This window comes from Chanodichthys erythropterus, chromosome 17 (assembly GCF_024489055.1).
Source record: "Chanodichthys erythropterus isolate Z2021 chromosome 17, ASM2448905v1, whole genome shotgun sequence".
In the NCBI taxonomy this organism is placed as follows: domain Eukaryota; kingdom Metazoa; phylum Chordata; class Actinopteri; order Cypriniformes; family Xenocyprididae; genus Chanodichthys; species Chanodichthys erythropterus.
This window is the reverse complement of record NC_090237.1, coordinates 21,785,783-21,807,916: the sequence shown is the minus strand read 5'-3', so window position 1 is coordinate 21,807,916 and position 22,134 is coordinate 21,785,783. Positions and strand designations below refer to the sequence as shown.

Here is a 22,134-nt window from a genome sequence, read left to right as displayed (position 1 = left end):
GCTCACTCGATCGCAACACCGTCTTATCTAAATGAAATTGGAAAGCAGGACAGCGAAACATTCCTTTTGGTAATTTGCATACAAAAATCAACAAGGCTCATTATTTAAGGAACCTCAATTCCTTATGTGCCGAAATCTCATTAGAGTCCCGCTCTGAGCAACGGTGTTTACTACACCTAATCGAGCTATTTATCTTTATTGTGCTGGGCCCCATGTATGTTTGCTAAAATTAATACACATCTCAGCCAGCGCAAAGTGCAGCTTTACCAGATGGATAATTGATTTTACAGTGAATCGAAACTGTTGAGCCATAAAATGGGCACATTAGCATGCATATTAATAACGCAAATAAGAGGGCGAGGCCAACGCCACTAGGCCAGATTAAGTGACAGTCTTTATTTACAGCGTTGCCGGGAGACTGATGGTGTCTACATTGGTGACGCCGTGGCTTAATGAGTCTTCTCCCCGGGCTCAGGTACCTGTCTTTCTCCCGCTTGCATTTAGTCTGGCTCAGTCTCCCGCGAGGGGCCATGACTGCGACATGCAGTCTTGCCACTTGTTATTGGACGTCAAAAGTATAGCTGTCTGGTGCTTCTGGTGCTGGTCTCATGGCGTGCCCCTTTGTTGAGCCAGCAGCTCGACATTGAGGCTTAGCTCGGTCATTAAACACAGTGGAGAGCCATTTAGGTCTGAAAATTGAGCTGAATAGTTTTGACGAGGAGCTGGAGGAATGTATCTGGGAAAAATCATACCTTACGTGTTTGTTTTTTGTTTAGCTGAACCAAGTTTTCACACTTAAAATATATTAAAATAGAAAAATTATATGTTATACTGTATTTTTGATCAAGTAAATGCAGCCTTGGTAAGCAAAAGCAAAATTTCATTTTGATCTCTAAGCCAATTGCTACAAGAGGCTGGATTAAGAGGTTGTGTACCAGGAAAGAAACCATTTATTTGTTTTTTCAACTGCAAGTAACACCTTGCATTTGCCAAAAAACATATGGATTGGAGTATGGAAGAATAGAACCGTGTTTTGCAGTACGACAAGTCAAAATGTAACAGCCTAGTATTGGATGGTATCAGGTATGCTTGTAGGAGACGACTGGAGTGTTTTAATGCCAAATGCATGCATAGCATCATTAAGCACGGCAGGGGAAACATAATGGTATTGGAGACGCATGTCTGCAGTAGGTGCTTGAAGGATCTATAAAGTTGCTGGCACTTTGAAAATGGATCAACACTTGGGAATCCTGCTGAACACAATCTAGCCAAGTATGGAGGATCTGTTTGGAGATCAAATGTGTGTTGTTTCCATCATGATAACAATCCCAAACACACCACGAATGCAACGAAGTTGCACGCAATAAGTAAGTTCATGCTCAGCATTATCAAGTCATCAAGTCTCCTCAGTCCTCTGAACTTAAATTCATTGAAAACCTTTGGGAAATTATAAACCTGAACTGTGACAAGTCATGCAGGTCTTTCAATGAAGCTGAACTTTGAGAAAACAAGGAGGATTGGAAAGAAGTTAAGCATGACACTTGTGCAAAGTTTAGTGAGTCAAGGAGAATGGCTGCTTGAATCAAAAACAAGGGAGTACCGACAAAATGTTAATAACTGATTACATTGTAGTCAATGCATGCTTCACTTCCTGTGAGCTCTTCGTTTTTCTATGCGTTATGTGCACCTGAGTCTCTGTTCTGCATGTAGCCTGGAAACACTGCTGATTTCTCTCTCCTGCGTTTTGTTCCCATAGGTGTTGGCCCTACCAGTATGTTAATCCCCTTCTGTCAACAGAACCCCATCCCTCTACATTTAAAGTAATCTCTCTAAATGTCACAGGAAAAGCCCATGTTATGTATATTTAGTCTGGGCGTCTGGCATTTGCTCCTCCGTAAGAGTAGAGTACACAGAGCTGCTGTAGTCTCGAGAGAGCCCAGATATTGAGGCTTCGTACACATATGATACATCACTTGGAAGGAGTGAAGTTAAAGATGGATAACTTGCTGCAGAACATTGAAGCATGAATTTCAAATGCAGACTGGCATATCCTGAAAAATTGTCTTTGTCCAAAAATGCAAATTCTGTCATCATTTGCTACTTTTCTTGTCAGTGGGTTTCAGTGTTGTTTTGGACCCCACTGACTTTATATATAGGGACAAAAATAGAAAAACATCCTTCAAAATATCCTCTTTTGAACATTTTGAGGCATTGTTCAGAATATCTTCTTTCGTGTTCCACAGTAGAAAGAAAGTCATATAGGTTTGGAATGGCATGAAGTTGAGTAAATAATGACCACGTTTTTCTTTAAGCAATATGGGTTCTGCAACACTTTTCTCTATACTTTAGGCAATAGTGTATTTAATACTTTTATCCCTTCCTCCTCCTCCTCTCTCTGATTCCCTCAGAATTGAACTTTCCTCAAGAATGGTCTTTGATTTTAAAACTGACTCTGTGGTTTACATAGCATTTACTGCAAACGGCACAAAAAGCCTCTTTTGAGAAGCAGTCAATAACGACAGAAAACTTCATAAAAGCAAGTTATTTCTTTTAAGCCTCTACTATAGCGCTGACCCTCACCAAAGAAACTTTGACAGGATCAATATCTTCACATAGACTACTTCCCACCAGTCTGCCTCTGCAATGTCAAACTGAATTGATCCGAGTTATGTCTAGCCTAACTTGCGGTGGAGTATATTTATTCTCTTCACCAAGTTACATTTGTGGCCGAGAGCCAAGGAGAAGTTGCTAGCGATCATTTGGTGCAAGCTTGTGCTGTGCGCAGCCAATAACTATTAGCAAGATCTTTCAGGTGTGTTTGGGATGAAAAGAAATAGGGCTGATGGCAAATAACAAACTTTCTGTAGAGTCCTAAAGAAGATGACGGCACAGTAGAGTCTATATATATTGTTTTCACGTGATTATAGCGGCCTGCTCCCTCAGGCGTTCGCAGCAACAATATGGCTGATATGTTCGATTGCGTTGGAAATCGTTTTTTTCCTTCTGTTTGAAAGCCGGCCAGATAATTAGTGTCTAGGCTCACACTGTAATAAGCCATTGTGACAGAATAAGAACAATGGGTCTTTGGGCTCTAGCCTGGTAAAGAGGGACGTGCGGTGGGCCGCCTCTAAATGCTGGCAGCCAGACAACTCGAGCATGTGCATTGGGTCGCATCCCACTTTTTCTTAACAGCACGAGTAGGATGCATTCCAGCGTTGTAAACGCTGCTGATGCCGTGTTTTCGCCTCGCTCCCAAACAAGATGTATTTCAGATAATAAAATAGTCAAGGGGAAGCCAGCTCACTCGCCCGAGCATCATCATTAAAAAGTTCTGCCTCAGCAAAGACGACGAGAGGTGAAAAAAAAAAAAACAGATTGCGGCCTTAGCATGCTTTTGCAGTGTTTCGCTCCACTTTCGAATGACTTCTGCAATCGCTCAATCATTTTCGTGCCATCCTGTCAGTATTAGCGCGCAGGAGGCTGAGGCTGCGCGGCACGGAGGGACTTTAATCCGTGATGTCCTGCCACAACTATCAGCCTGCCGTTGTCTTGCGCTGTCGTGTCCTTCATGATCGATTAGCCCGGGCTATAAAAGAAGGGTTATCGATCAATGACAGTGGAGAGGTGAGAAAAAAAGGAGGGAGGGGGAGAGAGATGACAGCCGCAGACATGTCCGTTCCCTCAGCGAGGGGAAAAAGAGGGATGAGCCCCAGGGAATGAAGCGAGATTGTGTCTTGTGATGTTTATGCTGTTCATCACTGCAAACTGAAGTTTGCTAGCCAGCTAATCTGTTACATTGTGGCCTTGCGGGGAGGGCTGCGGTTATGTGGTGAAAGAGGAGCTGTTTCCACTTGCTTCTTGTGTGTATGTGTATTTTAAATGGCATACTGATTTATTGGTGTGATAGGGAAGCTCTAGGCGGTCTGAGCGGTTTATCACATCCTTGGATTTTCTTCTCTCCCTTCAGGTTATCCAAACATTGTAGCAACGTATGGCCGCGGATACACTGGTTTCGCCCCAAGCTACAGCTACCAATTCCCTGGTAAGTTCCATCTTGTTAAGCTCTGTATGGTGCTTCTCTCTCCTGCTGCTGTCTGGTAATGGCCTCCCTGCTGACCGGCAAACTCACAAACATCAACACGCACCCATCCCTGCCTCTCGCTACACTCTGAATGCTGAAAAACTTTACTGTGGCACTTTATACTTAAATACACATTCACATGCTCAAACGGTATACATCTCGATGTACAAAGACACACATATTGCCTCATTTGGCCCCCCGCTGAAGCCCCACATCCACATGCTTGTAGCTTTACAGATAATACTGCCATACGGGATGCTTTTAAAATCCATGGGAGCTACAAACGAGGCCACGGCCTTCTCGTTTTCACAGATAATTCATACGTTCGGCTATACAACACAATTCAGCAAATCGCCAAAATCTTGACTCAGCAGGGTTTTGGGCCATCCTGACAAAGACAGGTCTTTTTTTTGTCTGGAATAAATGTGATGCAGCAAAGCATCTCTATTATTTCATGGCTCAGTTCTCAGAACTGGCCTTCTCACCTGATGGTCAGAAACAGAATAAAACATAAGATAGTATATCTTATGTTCTGCTCAGTGGTTTATCTGGTAATATCGAGTGTACTTAATTCAACACCTTGTAGCTAATACTGCTAGTTTGCAGTGAATCTACTTTAATTGCACGTTATTTAGTGTATTTCTGATACATGTGTTTGTTTTTGCATCTCTACTGTAAAAAAAGACCGTTAGCTGGTTAAATCTGGCCTGTTGGAAGTGTCAATTTGAAAACCAGAACTTTTAATTTTATTGTTTTATATAATACGTTTGTTTGTTTATTCATTTATTTAGGCAGACCTGATTTAGTGGGGTGAACCCATTTATTTGTCTCACTGGTTTTCCAGTGTGATTAACTGTTAAATGCCCCAAAACCAGCAAACAAGTATAGACTGATCCAAGCAGTTTTATTGTCGTTTTCAGCAGGGAAAGCACTAGATGCATCTGCTGTTTGATGCTTTGCATTAATGGAATAATTATAGAATTATAGGAGCTTCAAACGAATATGTTCTCCGTATACACAAGACAACGGCTCTTGAGAAATTTCAAAGCGACATTTTGTTCACGCAATTGATCCTCAACTGTACAATATGTATGTAGCGGTATATGTAGCCTCCCTCATCTGTGTGCAATCAGAGTATCTTCAAGAGGGGTTGCAACCTTATTTATGTGCATAAATTTTTCATGTTTGTCAGTCGCTCACTGCTGATGAAATTCTTGTGTTGACATGGCTGTTAAGCGTAAAGGTGGCTGTTTGTTGCATAGAGAACACTTAGCCGTCTTCTCCTTTGATGCCAGTGCACAAATAAACCTCAAACAATCCGTACAGGCATCCCAAACTAACCGCCGAGCGCAGACAGAATATTCCAGTGGCGACTTAGATAAATAAATTGGGGGGGGAGGGGACTGGATGGGCTAGAGTAATGGATAATGAGGAAGTGTAAATTGGCAGGCGCTTGAGGAAGAGCTGCTGTGACTAAGCCTGGTTAGGGGGATTAAAACATCATTGTGGGCTCAGTCTCTTTGGTGAGAAGTCTTAGCCTAGTGCCACGTTAGCAACAGTTCTGAGTCTAGCAACATAGCTAAGTCACCCTTAGAAATATATGTGTAGGCCTATACTAAATGCTAAACTCCCACCTGACGGTAAAAATAACTGAACGAATAAACATGCCGGTCCACCCATGCCAAAAGCCTCATAACACTAGCTGAAAAGCAATCGAGTGTATCGAATGCATATTTTTAGTGATATTGACCCTGTATATAGAGCTGAAGGTCTTGCTGGCATATGACTCACTGGAAAATAGGCTGCAAACCGCTCGACTTAAACTGCAGTTCTAGTGCAAAAAGGTGCTTTTTTTTTCTCTGCTCATTTAATCCCCCAGCTTTTCTTGTAAAATGATCTGCCCAGTGCCACTCCAAAAGGGTCCCCTCACTCTTCCATTTCAGATGTTGTCAATGACCTTGATGTTGAACATATAGGGTAAAAAAGCCTTTTTTCCAGACTGCTTGTAGCACCCAGGATTTACTATAAGCTCGGCTGCAGTGAAGGTTAAAAATTGACTGTTGAAAAGAGAAAAGGTAATTTTTTTCAAGGCACTTCTTGTAATCCACACAGGTGACTGGATTTGTAACAGGTCACAGGGGATTGTAGAGTCTGTGCATGTATGCAAGTGTTACTGTGTTGATTTTTAATGAAAACAAGAACCATAAATTGTTTATCAATGGAACTTGGGTGAAAATAAAGCTCTGTAATGCTACAGTATGTGCGTATGATCGATATACAGCGTATGTACCTTTCTAGTCCTCCTCCGGGAACAATTTTTGCTCACGGATGGATTTAGTGTTTTCTTTGCCCCAAAGACATACAGGCATAAACAACCAGTGGTGCTATGGCAGAGCTCCTGAACAAGTGTTGCTGCTATTGTCATTTTCATACTAACATCCTCTGGAAGATAAGATAAGAAACAGCTGACAGGATCAGGCCACCTTCACTGTTATCTCCCCCTTCACCAGGACACACGCACACACACACACACACACACATTGTTCTTCTCATTTTTATGAGACTGAAAAGGATGTTTCAGAGGCTATAAATCCATGAGAAGCACATCCAAAGCTCAGTGTCTATCCTGCAAGCCTGTGGATCCATCAGACTTTCCCCAAGTTGTGAGAGAAGATCTTCTCATTTTACCGTAAATCTGTAGATTAAGGTTGCATTGATCCAGAGGAGTGCAAGTGGAGGTGGTCTCATCACAGATAATTTTTTAGTACGACTTTGTTGTCGTTTTATGTTTTGTTTATTTCTGTTTGATCTTGCCCCACGTTAGGCGTTAACCGCTTTTGGTTTTCCAAGCGGCGAATCATCTCTCCTCATCTATGTTCCGCCGCGATTTCTGGTATTTGACACGGCTGCCGCTGATGAGAACTGAAGGATGTTCCAACATCAAGGTCGCCGCCCCTCTCAGCCCAGTCGGAACAAACAACGTGTTAGAACACCATCCTTTAGCTCTCATTCCTCCATTTATCCCTCTGTTCTCCTCAGGAGGAAGAAGAGGGAGGGCTGGAATTGATGCTTCACTTTTGATTAGGGCCCAATCAGTTATGCAAACATAGAGGCTGTCAGGGACGGGGCCCCTTTCTATTCTCCACCGGCCCTGTCATACAGATAACACGACTGGGCTCGCAGGATATTGGAGTGCAAACAAACAAATAAAGATGCTGTTTTGGCTGACCAGAGACACTCTTTGTGTGGGAGGCGAGGGAGACGGAGAAGAGAAGGAAATTGGGAGATGACAGAAAAGGAGCGAGCGGCACTTGCCGAGGGAAGGTATGATATGAGCCCTGTCCCGCTGAGCTTGGCAGCACCAACAGACTTTAGGAGAGTGGCACAATTTCTTCTCTTTGACCCATTGTAAGGAGAGGATCATAAAAACAGGAGAGAAAGAGAGAGAGAAAGTGGATGAATAGGCAACAGTGAAGTCTCCTGCAGCTGCGCTACCCCATTCAGCTCTTCACCCAAATTAGCTCTAATTGAAAAGGCTGCTTATTAACTCAGTAGGCACGAGGCAAACACATTCACCACGTTACATGCTCAAAACGGGGACCGCTGAGCCGGACACACACACAGCTCTTAAAAACGCATCCCGCCGCTTCATTTAGGTGTAATTCTTGACTGACGTGGGCTGCGGCGGGCAGATGTTGTGTGTGTTTACGGAGTAAACAGCGTGCGTGGTGGCAGAGGTCATTTTGGAGGTCGTCTCGTAGCGATAGATTAGACAGCCTGTCTCATGCGCCCTGCCTGCTGTAATCACGTTGATGACTCATCTGCTGTTCCCCACAGTCAGGCTGAATCCCTGTCATATCCCACTCTGCACTGCAGAGGCGGTTTAACCAGTACGGGTTTAATTATCAGCTTGTATCAGATCCACAACTCAGACATGGAACTCTGAATGGAGCGCCTTCTTTTGCCTTTAGAGAAGCACTGCAAAATGTCACATGACAGCGCAGTCACAGCCAAGCAAAGCGTGTTCTGATGGTTAACATAGAGGCGAGACAATTTTACTACTTAATGTCCTATAGCTTATCGTTTGACATGGTTAGTTAAGCCAGAACTTAAGACAAACATTTCTTTATTGTTTTTGCCACAATATTCTTACAATTACAACTGCAAAACACAGTGCCTTAAAGGTGCTACAGAGGATGTTTTGTTTTATACATTTTTGCAATATTACTTGAAACTGTCTTTACTAACTGATAATATATTTATTTGGTGCACTGAAAGGAATAATATTTATATAAATCATCTGTGCACGAGGTAGGGCCTTAAAAACATCAGCCAATCGTTTGCGAGATCATAGCGTAAACGATTGGTCCTCTGGCTTGTCAATCACTGCCGTGACGTTCCTTGTGAGAGACGAGCGCAGCTGTGCGCTCCAGTAACTTTCCACACTCCACAGGCGCCGCATGCATTGTTTTTGTCAGGAGACAGGAGTAACAACTGCAGATTATAAGTTACCTGCGGTGAGTCCGACATAATGAATCCACTAACACGACACGACGAATGCCGGTGGTAAACAAACACTCGTGTTCCAATACTCGTGCACAAGTTTTGGGAGGCGTTCCCACGAGCTGTGAAGGAGGGGGGTTGTTACACTAACAGTCTTTGGTTTCTCAGTCGACGAAAACATCCTCTGTAGCTCCTTTAACCAGATGCAATGCAACAGGTGCTTTTTGTCCTAACCTACTCAAGCAACAAGCTACAGAACATTTTGTAATTTTCTTGTAAATGTAAGTTTCTTTCATTTTAATTTAATTATATTGTGTATATTTTTATTTTATTTATTTTTTATGTTGTTGTTGTTTTTTGTTACATTTCATTGTTTTTTTTATATTTTATATATTTTTATTATATATTTACTTTGAAGTTTTATTGTATTTTACATTATAGTGTTTTTATTTTTATTATATATTTTTTTGTTACGTTGTATTATGTTTATTTTATTTTTTGTTTTATGTATTTAAAATATATATAAATATATAAAATTTGTTTTTGTTATATAATTTGTTAAATAACATATATAAATATATATAAATTTTTGATTTTTCTATTTTATTATATATTATGTGTTTTTATCAATTTTATTTATTTATTTATTTTGACATGCAGAATTTCCACATAGAGTATGCACAAATTATTTGCAGGATACTTGGCACATCTTACCTGGTTTAGGATGTGTTCACACCGTTCAATCTTTGCCTTCTAGAACATTTTTATAAACTTTATACTTCAAAAAATCTTAGATTAAAGTTTAATAGTATCCCACTGACTTATAATAGAATGAAAAAATAATTGTCAGCGATTATGCTTTTCCTGGCCTGCCTGCTTCAGCTAATGGCCATTTTCTGACATATCATCTGGGGCCACTTCTCACTGTCTCCCATTCCTCTGGCCAGATCATTTTTGCAAAACTTTAGCACTGCTCCTATGCTGACTTACAAGAACTAGTGTGTCTCTAAGGAAATATGAATTTTGAATTCTGAAATTCTTTGCAGCACAGCCTAGAAAATGTATGGATAGATGTACATTACTATACAGTTAGATTAGCATTAGCCCCCTACCATTTCTGCCTACCTTTCATCAATGAGAAGTCCGTTGCCCTCAGATGAGCTTCTTAAAGAATCTGGCCTGATGAGTGGGTGACTTTGCCTCCCCCTCACCCCCCAAATAATCCCTGTTCCTCTCTACCAGAGATATAGTATTTGTCTGGCCAGTAATTGCCCTCATCAAGGAGGCGGCCAGTAGAGGAGACCTGTCCCTGGGCCTCAGTCTCATTATAAGTGCTCATGCTGATGGCAGTGATTGGACCTGAATCCAGGGGGCCAGGAAGCCGCGGGGGAGGTGGGTTGGTTTGCTCTAGCCGTATGAGGTCTCGCTGATGTCTAGGCAGGTTCTGACATTAGCAGGCCGACCAGATCCGGATCTTTCAAATCCCTTGTGCCGTGATCTTCAGCGGAGTGACAAAGTTCACAGCTCGTGGCATTGTTCACCCTTTTGATCTTCCTTTCTCGTTTGGAGTTGAACTTTAGATCCTGAATTAAGATCCTGTTTGCCAAGCACATGGCATTACACATTTCTGTATTTAACTAATGGGCTGGTTTCCTCACTGGACATATATCAATACGACATTTAGAAGCGGTGACTTAGCCCTTTGCTTTCCCCATTGTATTCTTAGGCAGTGACTTGCTTTTTCTTAGCTAAAGCCTTACCAGTAATATTTATGCAGTGGTGTCAGGCTGTTCTTTTACTCTATTTGTTCTGTGCACCAGGACTGATATGTATTTTTCCTTGCTGCTCATTACTGCTTTGAAAAATGTCTCTCTTTTTGAGTAGTTGTAGGTTTTATTGCCTCGTGTAAAGTGGCGTCTTCTCTGAACTGCCTCCCCTGGCGCAGCTACTTCCCCTGGGTACAGTTACATATGTCTTCCTCAAACCCCTCCATCCTCCATTTTCCCGCTCCGTGATTACACATATGTACACCAGGTGAGATATTTTCTGTATGCAAAGGTTTAATAACTAGCCTAGCTTGTAAGGTGTATATATACACATAGCTTTTGTTATACATCCTTTGCTAATGTCACATCTTTTGTGATATATAGAACCCAGCCATGTGGCTGTTTTGTGACGATATTCAGAAAGCCCTCATGGCGTATTTTATACAGGCCTGAGATGATGGATGTACTAGAGAAATCTGGTCATGCCTTCTGCCTTCAGAAATTGCTCTATAAGATGCACTATTAGTCAGACACAGCTTCACACCTTGTATGTGATGCTCCCTGTGGCCGTTCATATATTCCAGTGTTTTCCCCTTAATGTGCTTCTCAGATCAATGAAAACAATGCTTGTGTATTTAACCTCTGATCATGAGTGGACCATAGTACATTCTCACACTTTTCAAAGTGGATATAAACGTAATAATAATTCTTGTGAACTTGCTTTCCTCTATATTTTGTGGTATTTTATTGAATTATATTGTTTTGTATTTTAGTTTATTATACTCACTGTGGATTTAGGTGTTCTATATGGTTGCTAGGGTGTGTTTTTGTGCTTTCTATTAAGGCTGCTTGGTTATGACAAAAATTATAATCATTGTTATTTTGGTCAATATTATAATCAAGGTTATTTCACACGATTATGAGTGGGCGAAATGTTATACGAGTCATTTAGTTAAAAGCTTAATTACAAACAATAGGACAAAGATACAAATGAAATGAACAGTGCTTTGTTTTTCATTCAAGTCTATATCAGTATAGTATTCAGCTAATAGTATAGGCCTATAGAAATTGAATAATCAAATATAAAATAAAACAGCATATAGTCTTTACTGTATGAATTAAACTTGCTTTGATTCTTATTAAAGCTACAGAAGTTATTCAGTCAAGAGCAGTGAGTGAGTTTCTCTTTTTCTTTTGTTGTTTGATTAACATTAGTGACAGGCAGCAGTAGGTTTATTAGGCTGCTGTCACTTTAAGACCTAATGCACGGGTCCAATATACTGGTGCACATCTGATTTTCTCCCAACTGTTTACATTCACTTAAAACTTAACTTCACATGAATATTCGCCAAGCCTGCTATGTTTACATTTTTAGTGTATTTCCGCTTCAACCAGCAATAGTATGCAATTTTTGATAATCATGTTACATGATTTGACTGATTTTTACACAATAGGTTTGTCGATTTATGGAGGAGTGAAAGTGCATCGCTGTAAAGGAAAGTAACTGAATTTTGTCCAATAATCATTTTTATCTTTATTACTGTGTTTTCTTTATCATTAAAAAAATGCACAGCCATACTTTCTGTGGTGTTCTAGGTGGTTGCTAAGCAGTTGCAGGATTTTTATGTCTGGTTTCTAGACAGTTGAGATGTTTTAGGTGTTGCAAGAGTGTTCTATGTAGTTGTCAGGTGATTTCTAGGGTGTTCTGGGTGGTTGATAGGGTGTTTTAGATAAATGCTGGGGTGTTTTGAATAGCTGTTATGCAGTTTTTATAGGGATGTCCCGATCAAGTTTTTTGTGTCTGCGATCCGAGTCTTTGAATATTGAGTATCTGCCGATACAGTGTCCTGATCCGATACGTATTTTCCTAGTGCTTTGTGCATACCTCAAGTACATTAAAGTTATTAGAATCAATCCAGTGTAAACAGGGATGTGCAGAGAGTTTCTCAGTGGCTGAAATGTACAAAAGTAATGTAAAAAAGTATTTTATTTATACAATAAGCAGAATAATTGCAATAGAGAAAAAAAAATAAGTGTAGATAAGGTTTGAAAGCATGCTGTGTCAGATTGCCAGTCAGTCAAGTCCTAAGCAATACAGAACCCACAGCAATGCATTATGGCAACGGCGTCTCATATAGCCTGAAAAAAACTAAAATAAACAGTAAATAGTAAATGACTTTCGAGTGATTCCTTACAAAAGTGCACATCTAATATGGTAAACACGGAAACTTGAACAGACCTCATTGGTTCTCATGCGTCACACACACACACATTTGAGCTTCTTCCTTTCCTTTTAATGGCGGTTGGCAAACCCACGACACCTGCATGACAGCTGATGTAAAATAAGGGATCGAGCTTAGGATAGCCGATACCAGTCAAAAAAAGGCGCTTGATCGGCCCTGATACCGATCCTTGAGGTCAGCTCGGGACATCCCTAGTACTAGGGTGTTCTGGATGGTTGCTATGTGGCTGCTAGGGTGTTCTGGGCTTGTTATGCAGTTTCTAGAGTGCCTTGGCAGTTGCATGGGTGTTCTGTGTGATTGCTAAGTTTAAGGTGTTTGCAAGAGTGTTTTGTCTGGTTACTAAGGTGATCTGGGTGGTTGCTAGGCTTCAAAAGAACCTGACCCCAAGTCTAATAAATTTTAGTCCCTAGATGTAGCTCTGCCTATCTTTCATTATTAGTCTATGGTATATATATATTTTTTACCTTAATTTATACTTCACTGTGTGAAAAAAAGCAATATGTACACATAAAACATACTAAGCGATTTAAAGGTATCATCGAACGTTTTTTCACAAGATGTAATATAAGTCTAAGGTGTCCCATGAATGTGTCTGTGAAGTTTCAGCTCAAAATACCCATAGATTTTTTAAAATACATTTTTTTAATCGCCTATTTTGGGGCATCATTAACTATGCACCGATTCAGGGGCTGCTGGCCCTTTAAATCTCTTGCTCCCTGCCCATCAAGCTCGCGACTCTATAATACAGTGCATTTACAAAGTTCACACAGCTAATATAACCCTCAAATGGATCTTTACAAGATGTTCGTCATGTATGCTGCATGCATGCTTCGGGTCATGTAAGTATAGTATTTATTTGGGTGTTTATATTTGATTCTGAACGAGTTTGATAGTGCTCTGTGGCTAAAGCTAACATTACACACTGTTTGAGAGATTTATAAAGAATGAAGTTGTATTTATGCATTATACAGACTGCAAGTGTTTAAAAATGAAGACAGCGACAGCTCTTGTCTCCGTGAATACAGTAAGAAACGATGGTAACTTTAACCACATTTAACAGTACATTAGCAACATGCTAACGAAACATTTAGAAAGACAATTTACAAATATCACTAAAAATATCATGGATCATGTCAGTTATTATTGCTCCATCTGCCATTTTTCGCTGTTGTTATTGCTTACTTACCTAGTCTGATGATTCAGCTGTGCACAAATCCAGACGTTAATACTGGCTGCCCTTGTCTAATGCCTTTCATAATGTTGGGAACATGGGTTGGCATATGCAAATATTGGGGGCGTACACCCCGACTGTTACGTAACAGTCGGTGTTATGTTGAGATTGGCCTGCTTTTAAACAAATGAGATTTACATGAGGAGGAAGCAATGGGGTTTGAAACTCAGTGTATGTCTTTTCCATGTACTGAACTCTTGTTATTCAACTATGCCAAGGTAAATTAAATTTTTAATTCTAGGGCACCTTTAAGGTAGCATTCATGTTAATAACATCAAACGTTCAAATCAGCATTTGTTTCAGCACTTCTGGTTCTGGATGACTCGAGTGTAATTGTTCTATAACCATCATTGAATGTGGTAAACGCTTGCCTCCACGATGCTCGCCTCATCTAAATAATCGCCGCTGAATTCACACCTTTCCGCCACAAGCAACTGAACCCCTACAGCCAGCGCTGACCCACGATTCTCACACCTGTAATTCCCAAAGCCACACACTCCGGAGCGGCGACACATCTCGTGTCTCCTTCACCGTCAGCACCCTCATTAGTCGTAAATGTGAGCAGGAGGGCGTAATACGGAGGAGTTCTCTGCTGGCGAACGCCACTCAGGCTTGTGCATTCGGAAGCCTCATTGCCCAAGCTCCCAGCAGTCTTTGATAGCTCTGCAGAAAGGCCCTTTTGAATGTAATACAAGTCAAGGGCTTCTGCTAGAGAAGTATGACTCACCTCTCGTTTGCCAGATGAAAAGATGGTCGGTGAGATTGCTCTTTTCTTTTACCCACCTTTTTTCCCTAAGATGCTCATTTTAGCACTCACATTTCTTTGCACAATTCATTTCTTTCTTGAATGTCTTTTATAATGGCTACGTCAACTAATAGCGCTTTTTGAGTGTGGTTCAAAAGCAAGGGCACGGTTCCTGTTCTTTGATTCAGTTTCATTAGGGGTTTAAATGATGTTCTGATACATTCAATATCAAATTCATCAGATGTATTGCCATTTCTGTTTTAATGTTAGCAGCCCCACTAATCTCATTTAATGGCCATTATGACTTAAAATCATGATCGACCATGTCTAATTATTTAATGTCTATGACTCACAGATTCAGCAAAGAAAACAAACGGCACGCGGTCCAAACTGGAGTGTCTCCAGAGGACTGCTGGCAAGAACAAACAGGCATTAGCGATCGTAAAATAAAAATTGCAGATTCATAAAATGTACTGAGAAGACTTCAGGAGGCAGTGAAAAAGAGAAGTAAGGGGACAGCAGGAGGAAATAGCGTGGGAGAGAGAGAGAGAGAGAGAGAGAGAAAGGGGGGACGAGTGAGGACGGCATCTCCTTCAGGGCTCCAGGGTGGAACAGATGTGTCCTTGTCCCTACTCCAGGCCAATCCGGCCCAGCCGAGCACGGCCACTGACCGAGCAAACAGGCTGGAAAAATGGGTAAAAGTGGAAAGCTAAATATTGGCGTTATGTCCTCGGTAATAGAGAGGCCATGAAATTGATTTGATTCTGCCAAGCTGTTCCTGGGGGATAACACTCACCCCTCCACCCCACGCCCCCCTCTCTCGCCCCTCCGACCCTCTTCAGGAACAAAGCACTGACGAGATGTGTGAATTAACCTTCTTAATTTGCGCTTTCTGAGTAGGTAATTTGTTTCCAGAACTTTCTAGATCTCTAGCACACAGGCATCCGCATATAATATTGACATCAAACAAATGATTGTGGGGTGGAGAGGTACCCACTTAGAAAAAAAAAAGTAGAGTTCAGCAGCACCGCAATTAACGCTGGTATTGACGGGACACAGCAGGGTGCATGTTTACCATTGTCTGTGAGATGTTTTACTCATGTCAAGAGCTGGTTCTTTTCTGAAGAGACTGATAAGTGGGGCTAAAGCTAATATTTACAGTACATGAAATGCAGCCTCTCAGATGAGATCAAAATACTCCCAGTTTGATGTGGCGGAATTAACTCCACGCTTAAGAGGATGGTTCACCTAAAAAATTAAATGCTTCTCTCATCGTTTACTCACCCTCATGTCGTCCCAAAGCTGAATGACTTGCTTTCTTTTGTAGAACATAAAAAGAAGGTATTTTAAAATTCACAGGGGTCCAAGCAATATGAGGGTGAGGGAAAATATCTGTTTATTGTAATTACCTGAAAAGACATTCTAACATAAGATTGCTGTTTGTGTCCTGCATTGAGTTGCTGCCTTTGTAGAGATTTAAATTTGTATTTTTTTTTTTTTTAATTATTGAGTCTCTTGGAAAAAAGAAACCTTTCATATAAAGAAATGCGTTTGTTGTTGTTTTTTTTTTTTTTTTTTTCTGTTTTGAAGCAGTATTTTTGGCTGTCAACAACATAAGTAAATGAATGTGCATCAATTTTACCGCGTTACCCCCAACATTGTATATAGGTGATGTATTTTCACGCACACACTTCTGTCTTAATCTGTTGTGATTGTCAGATTGTCTCAAACATGTAGCATATTCAGGGTTTCTGCATGTGAAATGCTGTGAAAACACATTGTCAAAGTCGACGGTGATGCTCTTAACTGGAAGCAACCGTTTCATTTTGAATAAGAATTATCAATCGACAAGTGCTAGAAATGGCATTGTTGGCTGAAATATTTAACACTAGCTGCTATATAGGCTTTACTTTAATTTATCTGGATGTTAAGCACTCAGTCCTATTGTTCAATTCTACAGCTAATCTTGTCCTAAAGACTCCTATTTGATTAGGCATTAGCAGCACATGAAAGGTTATTAAGGCCACTAATATGAGGGTTTGGAGGGCGTCTGTGCTGAAGAATAGGAGGGAACCCGTAAGAGACAGGGCTAATTACCATCCATCCTTCTATGTGAACCCAACCATCTGCCAGTGTCACCCACTTATTGTCTATTGGCTTTCAATCATGAACGGACCGCTGCAGCCAAAGATGTGTGTTTTAATTAGAGAGCTGCTCTATAATTATATTTATATTATAATAATGACTTTGACGAAGCGTTTGAGTGGATGTCCTTCATTGTTCACTATAAAATGATAATATTTAATTATGATGTTTGAACACTGCAGATTTGAGCAAGCTGAGTGGTTCTCTGTCTCTTTGACATGCACACGTGGGCACACCACCACACATACACTCATGTTCTCACTATCTTGCTCTCTTTTCCAAGCACACGCAAATACTCGCCGTGTAAGATAGTGACATAGTGCTCATTTGCTCTGTTCTAAGACCTAGTGAGCTGCTTACTTAGGCATTATAAGCCTTAAAGGAATAGTTTACCAAAAAAAAAAAAAAAATGGCCAAAGCTGTATAACTTTCTTCTGCGGAAATAAAAAAGAGTGAATTTGTTTTGTTGTTTTTCTTTGTTGTGTTTTTCCATACACTGAAGTCAGATGGCTCAAATGTTATTTTTGGACCCCGTTGGTTTTTATTGTATGGGCAAAATTCTTGGAAGTATTCTTCAAAATTTGTGCTCCACAGAAGATATGGGTCAATGACGTGATGGGTCTTTTTTTTTTTTTTTTTTTTTTTTTTTTGTCCAAAGGCCTTTAATAATAGTAATAATAATAATAATAAAGATATGACATCCAAAGTATGTAAGGTAGTACACCTAGATCTTTTTTTATTGAATTCAAAAGGTTTTAATTATATTTTGCTACATATAAAGATATTTTAAAGATGTTGAAGTGTCAAAAGGTCATTCGGGTTAACTGTCCAAAGGCCAATACAGCCAATTCATTTATGAATAAAATATCTTAAAATGTAATAAATGTATATATTTTTTTATTTTGCCATGATTTTATAACATCATATATCAACATAGTGCAAAATGGTATTAAAATTATGTGTAGAAGTCGTTGCTTTGTTATGAGAATGAATGTCAGGAAAAATTAATTTCATTGATGTCATTCGGAGTAACCAATATAAAGGGACCATTTTGGATCAAGTCATGCGGTTAATATCATGTGACAGGATGTGACATCTTTCAGACACCTGCAAAGGGCCACATTGTCATGAAGCAAAGTAACTAACTCTCTTTTAACTATTTGAAATATTCATGTTTTCACTTGCTCATGCGCATGTCCCGAAACATCAGGTCATTAGGTACAACCGCTATAAAACATAAAAAAAATTTGTAATATTTAAAAAACTTGTACTAAATATAAAATGATTGATTGTCCTTTTGCTAGCTAGCTATATGTCAGCCTGTTAGCATTGTTTGAAAATATCATCACTCGATATAACCAAAAGTGTCATTCGGTGAAACTGAAATTTGGGTTAAACCGCATGACTTCGCTGGTGACTAAAGCAGTGTTATTTGATTTTATAATATATATATATATATATATATATATATACATATACATATATATATATATATATATATATATATATATATATATATATACATATACATATACACACACACACACACACACACACACACACACACACACACACACACACACAATCTCATTGTTAATACTTGATAAAACTTAATAATATCTCCATTAGGTTTTTTTTACACTTCTAAAAACCTTATTTGTCAATGACCTATATACATCTTCCCAATCCCAGCAGGGTGAATAAAGAATATCATTTCCATTTTTGGGCCTTAAAAATGCTGCCTTGTTTTCTCAAATTTGGTACAAATAGTTTAGTGTAATTAAAAATGAGTTATTTAACTTGGCATTCATGTCTTGCATCAATGATTGTGACATTAGCTTAGCAATATGCTAACATCAAACTCTATTAGAATCAATTGTGAATTGCTATTGATGTTCTAAATGAGTTTCTGCCTATGTAGAGCATTTCAAATCATTCACTTATGAGTTTCCATGATGATTAGAATGCTGCCTCAGAAGGCAGCTCGCTATTTAGGCAATGAGGCAGCTCAATAGGCTTTGAAACAGAGCTATTGTTTTTAATGGAAGGTAGTCATGCATAAAACCATTAATCCAATGTCTTGTAAACATGAATCTCGGGCATTACAGTCGGTGCATTCACCCTCAGTTGGTTTACTTTCTTCGGTTACTTTCACACATGCATCACGTCCCCTCCCATGCTACCATGCCATACAAGTACCTGTTCCTTTCCCCTGTGTAACGCACGGTTAAAGTGAATTAAAGGGCACTTGGAAGCGAGCAATTAATCCCTGATGCCTAATCTCGTAATAACACCATAAAGAGCCACTAAACCGGGTAGGAGATGAAGACACTTTCATCCAGCCCTGCTCACAAATCACGGTGCCCGTACAGCACCCAGGGCCCGGTGTGACTGTAGCATCAGTTCACACTGCCTGGAGACCAAATTATCCTCCTGATTGATTGAGTTTCAAGGCATAAACCGGAGGACGATTCGCCTGCTCGGCTTTACGACTCTCCGTCTCTGTCTCGCTTCCTCGTTCTCCCGCCCAAACATGAGCGGCATCGCAGAGATAAGTGACTTAAGTGGACTACAAAGTGTTGGGAGCGTGGAGCCATTTCCATATCGCCTTTGTGCTGCCGATGCCGGTCATGGTTGGAGTTAACCCTATAGTGTTGCGCTGGATCATCTTTCTGGCTCTTGCCGGATTTCTCTCTGCCTTTATGGAAGTCGAGCTGTGGTTTCTGACTCGCCCCTGGTCTCGTGTCTCTTTTCAGCTCTTGTTAGACCGTGAATTTGTAATTTGTATGAGGTGTTATGGAAGATAGAGCTGCATGAGTAGAAAATTCTCATTTGCTTGATGAATGAATGTCTAGTGTGTGTTGTGATGCTAAAGACACAAAACTAAAATGACTAAATTACTAATTTTAATGAAAATACAGACAGGCCCTATAGGCAAATATAGACTAGCCTATATGGCAATATAAAAAAAAAAAATCACAGAAATGTTGGCTCACTTTTTTTTTTTTGCCTAAAAATATTTGTAATTTTCATCAAAATGTTTTTTATTCATTTATTTTTTTATTTAATTTATTTATAAGAGGATTTAATACATTGTGAGTGCATTAAAGTGTTACTGACTAGACATTTCATATGCCACTGATGTCAAAACACATCAACAGGACGTTAATATAATCAGACATATTTAGCTTACACATTGATTTCATACCAACAAATACAGGGATTTATTTTCATTATTGTTGTTTTTTCTGTCTAAAGTGAGTTTTTTTTTTTTTTTTTTTTTTTTCAGGCTAATGTTAGGTTCTTGAATAACTGTGTACTGCAGTGTTATATTTCCACCATTAAAGCATTCTAGTCCCATCACATTTTGCATGATAACCGAAATCTAATTACTTTATCACAGTAACTTGACCGCACAAGCTCAGTAGCATATCCGAAAGTCTGATGCTCGACCGTGGCCCTCCTGCTGTGTGCTCCAAACAGATAAGCTAAGGAGCAGCGTGGTCACCCATGCAGAAATACCCAGAGTGCATTAGGGCCACTGCAGTCTCCTCCGCAATTTGAAGACGCCCACAGTACACGGTGCATTACAGCAGCCTGCAGAACCTGCACAGACACTGCAGCAACTTTATGAGTCAGTAATGTTGTGAGGTAGCTTGATCCTGCTTTATTTTCTAATTTATCCTCTCCTCTCATTTTTCCCTCTCCTTTTACCCTCTCCTCCCTTCACTACTCCCCATTTTCCTCCCTGTTCCTTCTTTTTCCTCTTCTGCTGTCCTCTTGTTCCTTACCTACTCCTGTTTTCCACCCTATCTTCTCCTCTCATACCTTCACTATTCCACATTTTTCACCCTGTTCCCTGTTTTTATTTTATTTTCTTCTCTCCTCTCCTTTCATTCCTTCACTAATGCCCATTTTCCACCCTGTTCCCTATTTTTGTTCTTATTTTTTCTTTTTCCATCCTTTTTTTTTTGCCTTGTTTCTCTCTGGTCTCATTCCTCACTTTCTGCCTTGTTCCCTATTTTTTCTCCATTTCCCTCCTTTTATCCTGTCTGTTTATTCCCCTCTCCTCTCATTTCTTTACATTTCCATTTTTTTCCATTTCCTCTCCACTCTTCTCTTTTCTTTTCACTAATTCCTCATTATTCACCCTATTCCCTTTTTTTTTTACTCTCTATTCCTCTCATTCCTTCACTACTCCCTATTTCCACCCTGTTCCTCGCCTCTAATTTCATCATTCCTCCTCATTTTCTGTCCTGTTTCCTTCTTTGTTGTACTCTCATTCCCTCTGCCTTGTCCTCCACTATCTACTCTCCTCTTTCCTCAACCCCATCCTATCCCCACCCCTCGCACAGGCTTCCCGGCAACAGCGTACGGTCCAGTAGCGGCGGCGGCGGCAGTGGCGGCAGCGCGCGGCTCAGGTAGGGGGGCCCGTGGAAGAGGCGGCTACGCAGCATACCCTCAGAGCACAGGGCCAGGTAAACGCTCTGGCCGTAGATCTGTGTGACTGCTGCTCTCTCCATGCTGCTCTTAACTCTAGCCGCCTCTGTCCTCTCTCACACACATATGCACTCACACATACACACAGTCTGTAGTTAGAAGGAAAGGACAGGACTCAAGGCTCCTGCCTCCTTCCCCTCCTTTCCTGTTGTAGATGTGATTTATGGTGCTGGCAGAAGTCGGCCCACTAGCCAATGGTCTGGGACCAGTTATTCCCCTCCCCCCCTTTTTCTTAGTTTAGTTAATGTCAGGATTTTGGTCGGTGAAACTGGTAACAGATCAGGGCACATGGGCCGGCTTCTGCTCGTGCTGCCATTTGTACTTTACCGTAGCTGCTGTATTTGTTTCGCTAAACCCCTTCCACCCCCCACCACACACATACACAAAAGACTATTACAAACAGACTTACACATGGGAGCCTTTTCATTTCTCATGGTTTGTTGAGTTCTCACATTTAATCGTCGGTGCTCTTTGTCGTTAATTCCTTCTTCCGTCATTCGGACAAATTTTGTTCGCCTTTGTCTAGAAAACACAGTGTGTGCACATTAAACAGTTCCCAGTCGCTCTTTCGTTCCACTGTGGCTATTGATCTGGAGGCTGGATAGCTTAATCTATCAATCTGACTTTGTCTGTAAGATGCAAGGATACTTAAATAAATAAACAGCAGGGAGGAACAGCCCTCGGCCTTCTCGCTGACGTCTGGCCTTTAGCACGATGGGAAATGATGGCCTTGGCTAATTGGCCATCAGAAAGTGATTCCATAGCAGGTGGCGAGTTTATTTATACACACTCACACTGTTACTGTTAAAAAAAAAATAAAAAATTCAGGTTGGGAAAAAAAAAAAATGAAGACTTGACTTGTCATTGAGTATATTCAGCTTGTGATTTTTTTTTTTGGACCAACTTAACAATTAGAGTTT

The 22,134-nt window shown here is 40.4% G+C and overlaps 1 protein-coding gene across 10 annotated transcripts in view; it reads left to right on the top strand.

The window, feature by feature from the left end:
- Positions 1 to 22,134, top strand: part of msi2b (musashi RNA-binding protein 2b) — a 288,248-nt gene that overhangs the window by 231,806 nt on the left and 34,308 nt on the right. For 6 of the 10 annotated variants that reach the window (XM_067364759.1, XM_067364755.1, XM_067364754.1 and 3 more), the window contains exons 10-11: positions 3,968 to 4,042; positions 21,070 to 21,192. In XM_067364759.1, coding sequence (XP_067220860.1) covers positions 3,968 to 4,042; positions 21,070 to 21,192 — 198 coding nt within the window. The remainder of the gene's footprint in view (positions 1 to 3,967; positions 4,043 to 21,069; positions 21,193 to 22,134) is intronic. The other 4 variants (XM_067364757.1, XM_067364756.1, XM_067364760.1 and 1 more) reach the window with 2 other exon arrangements.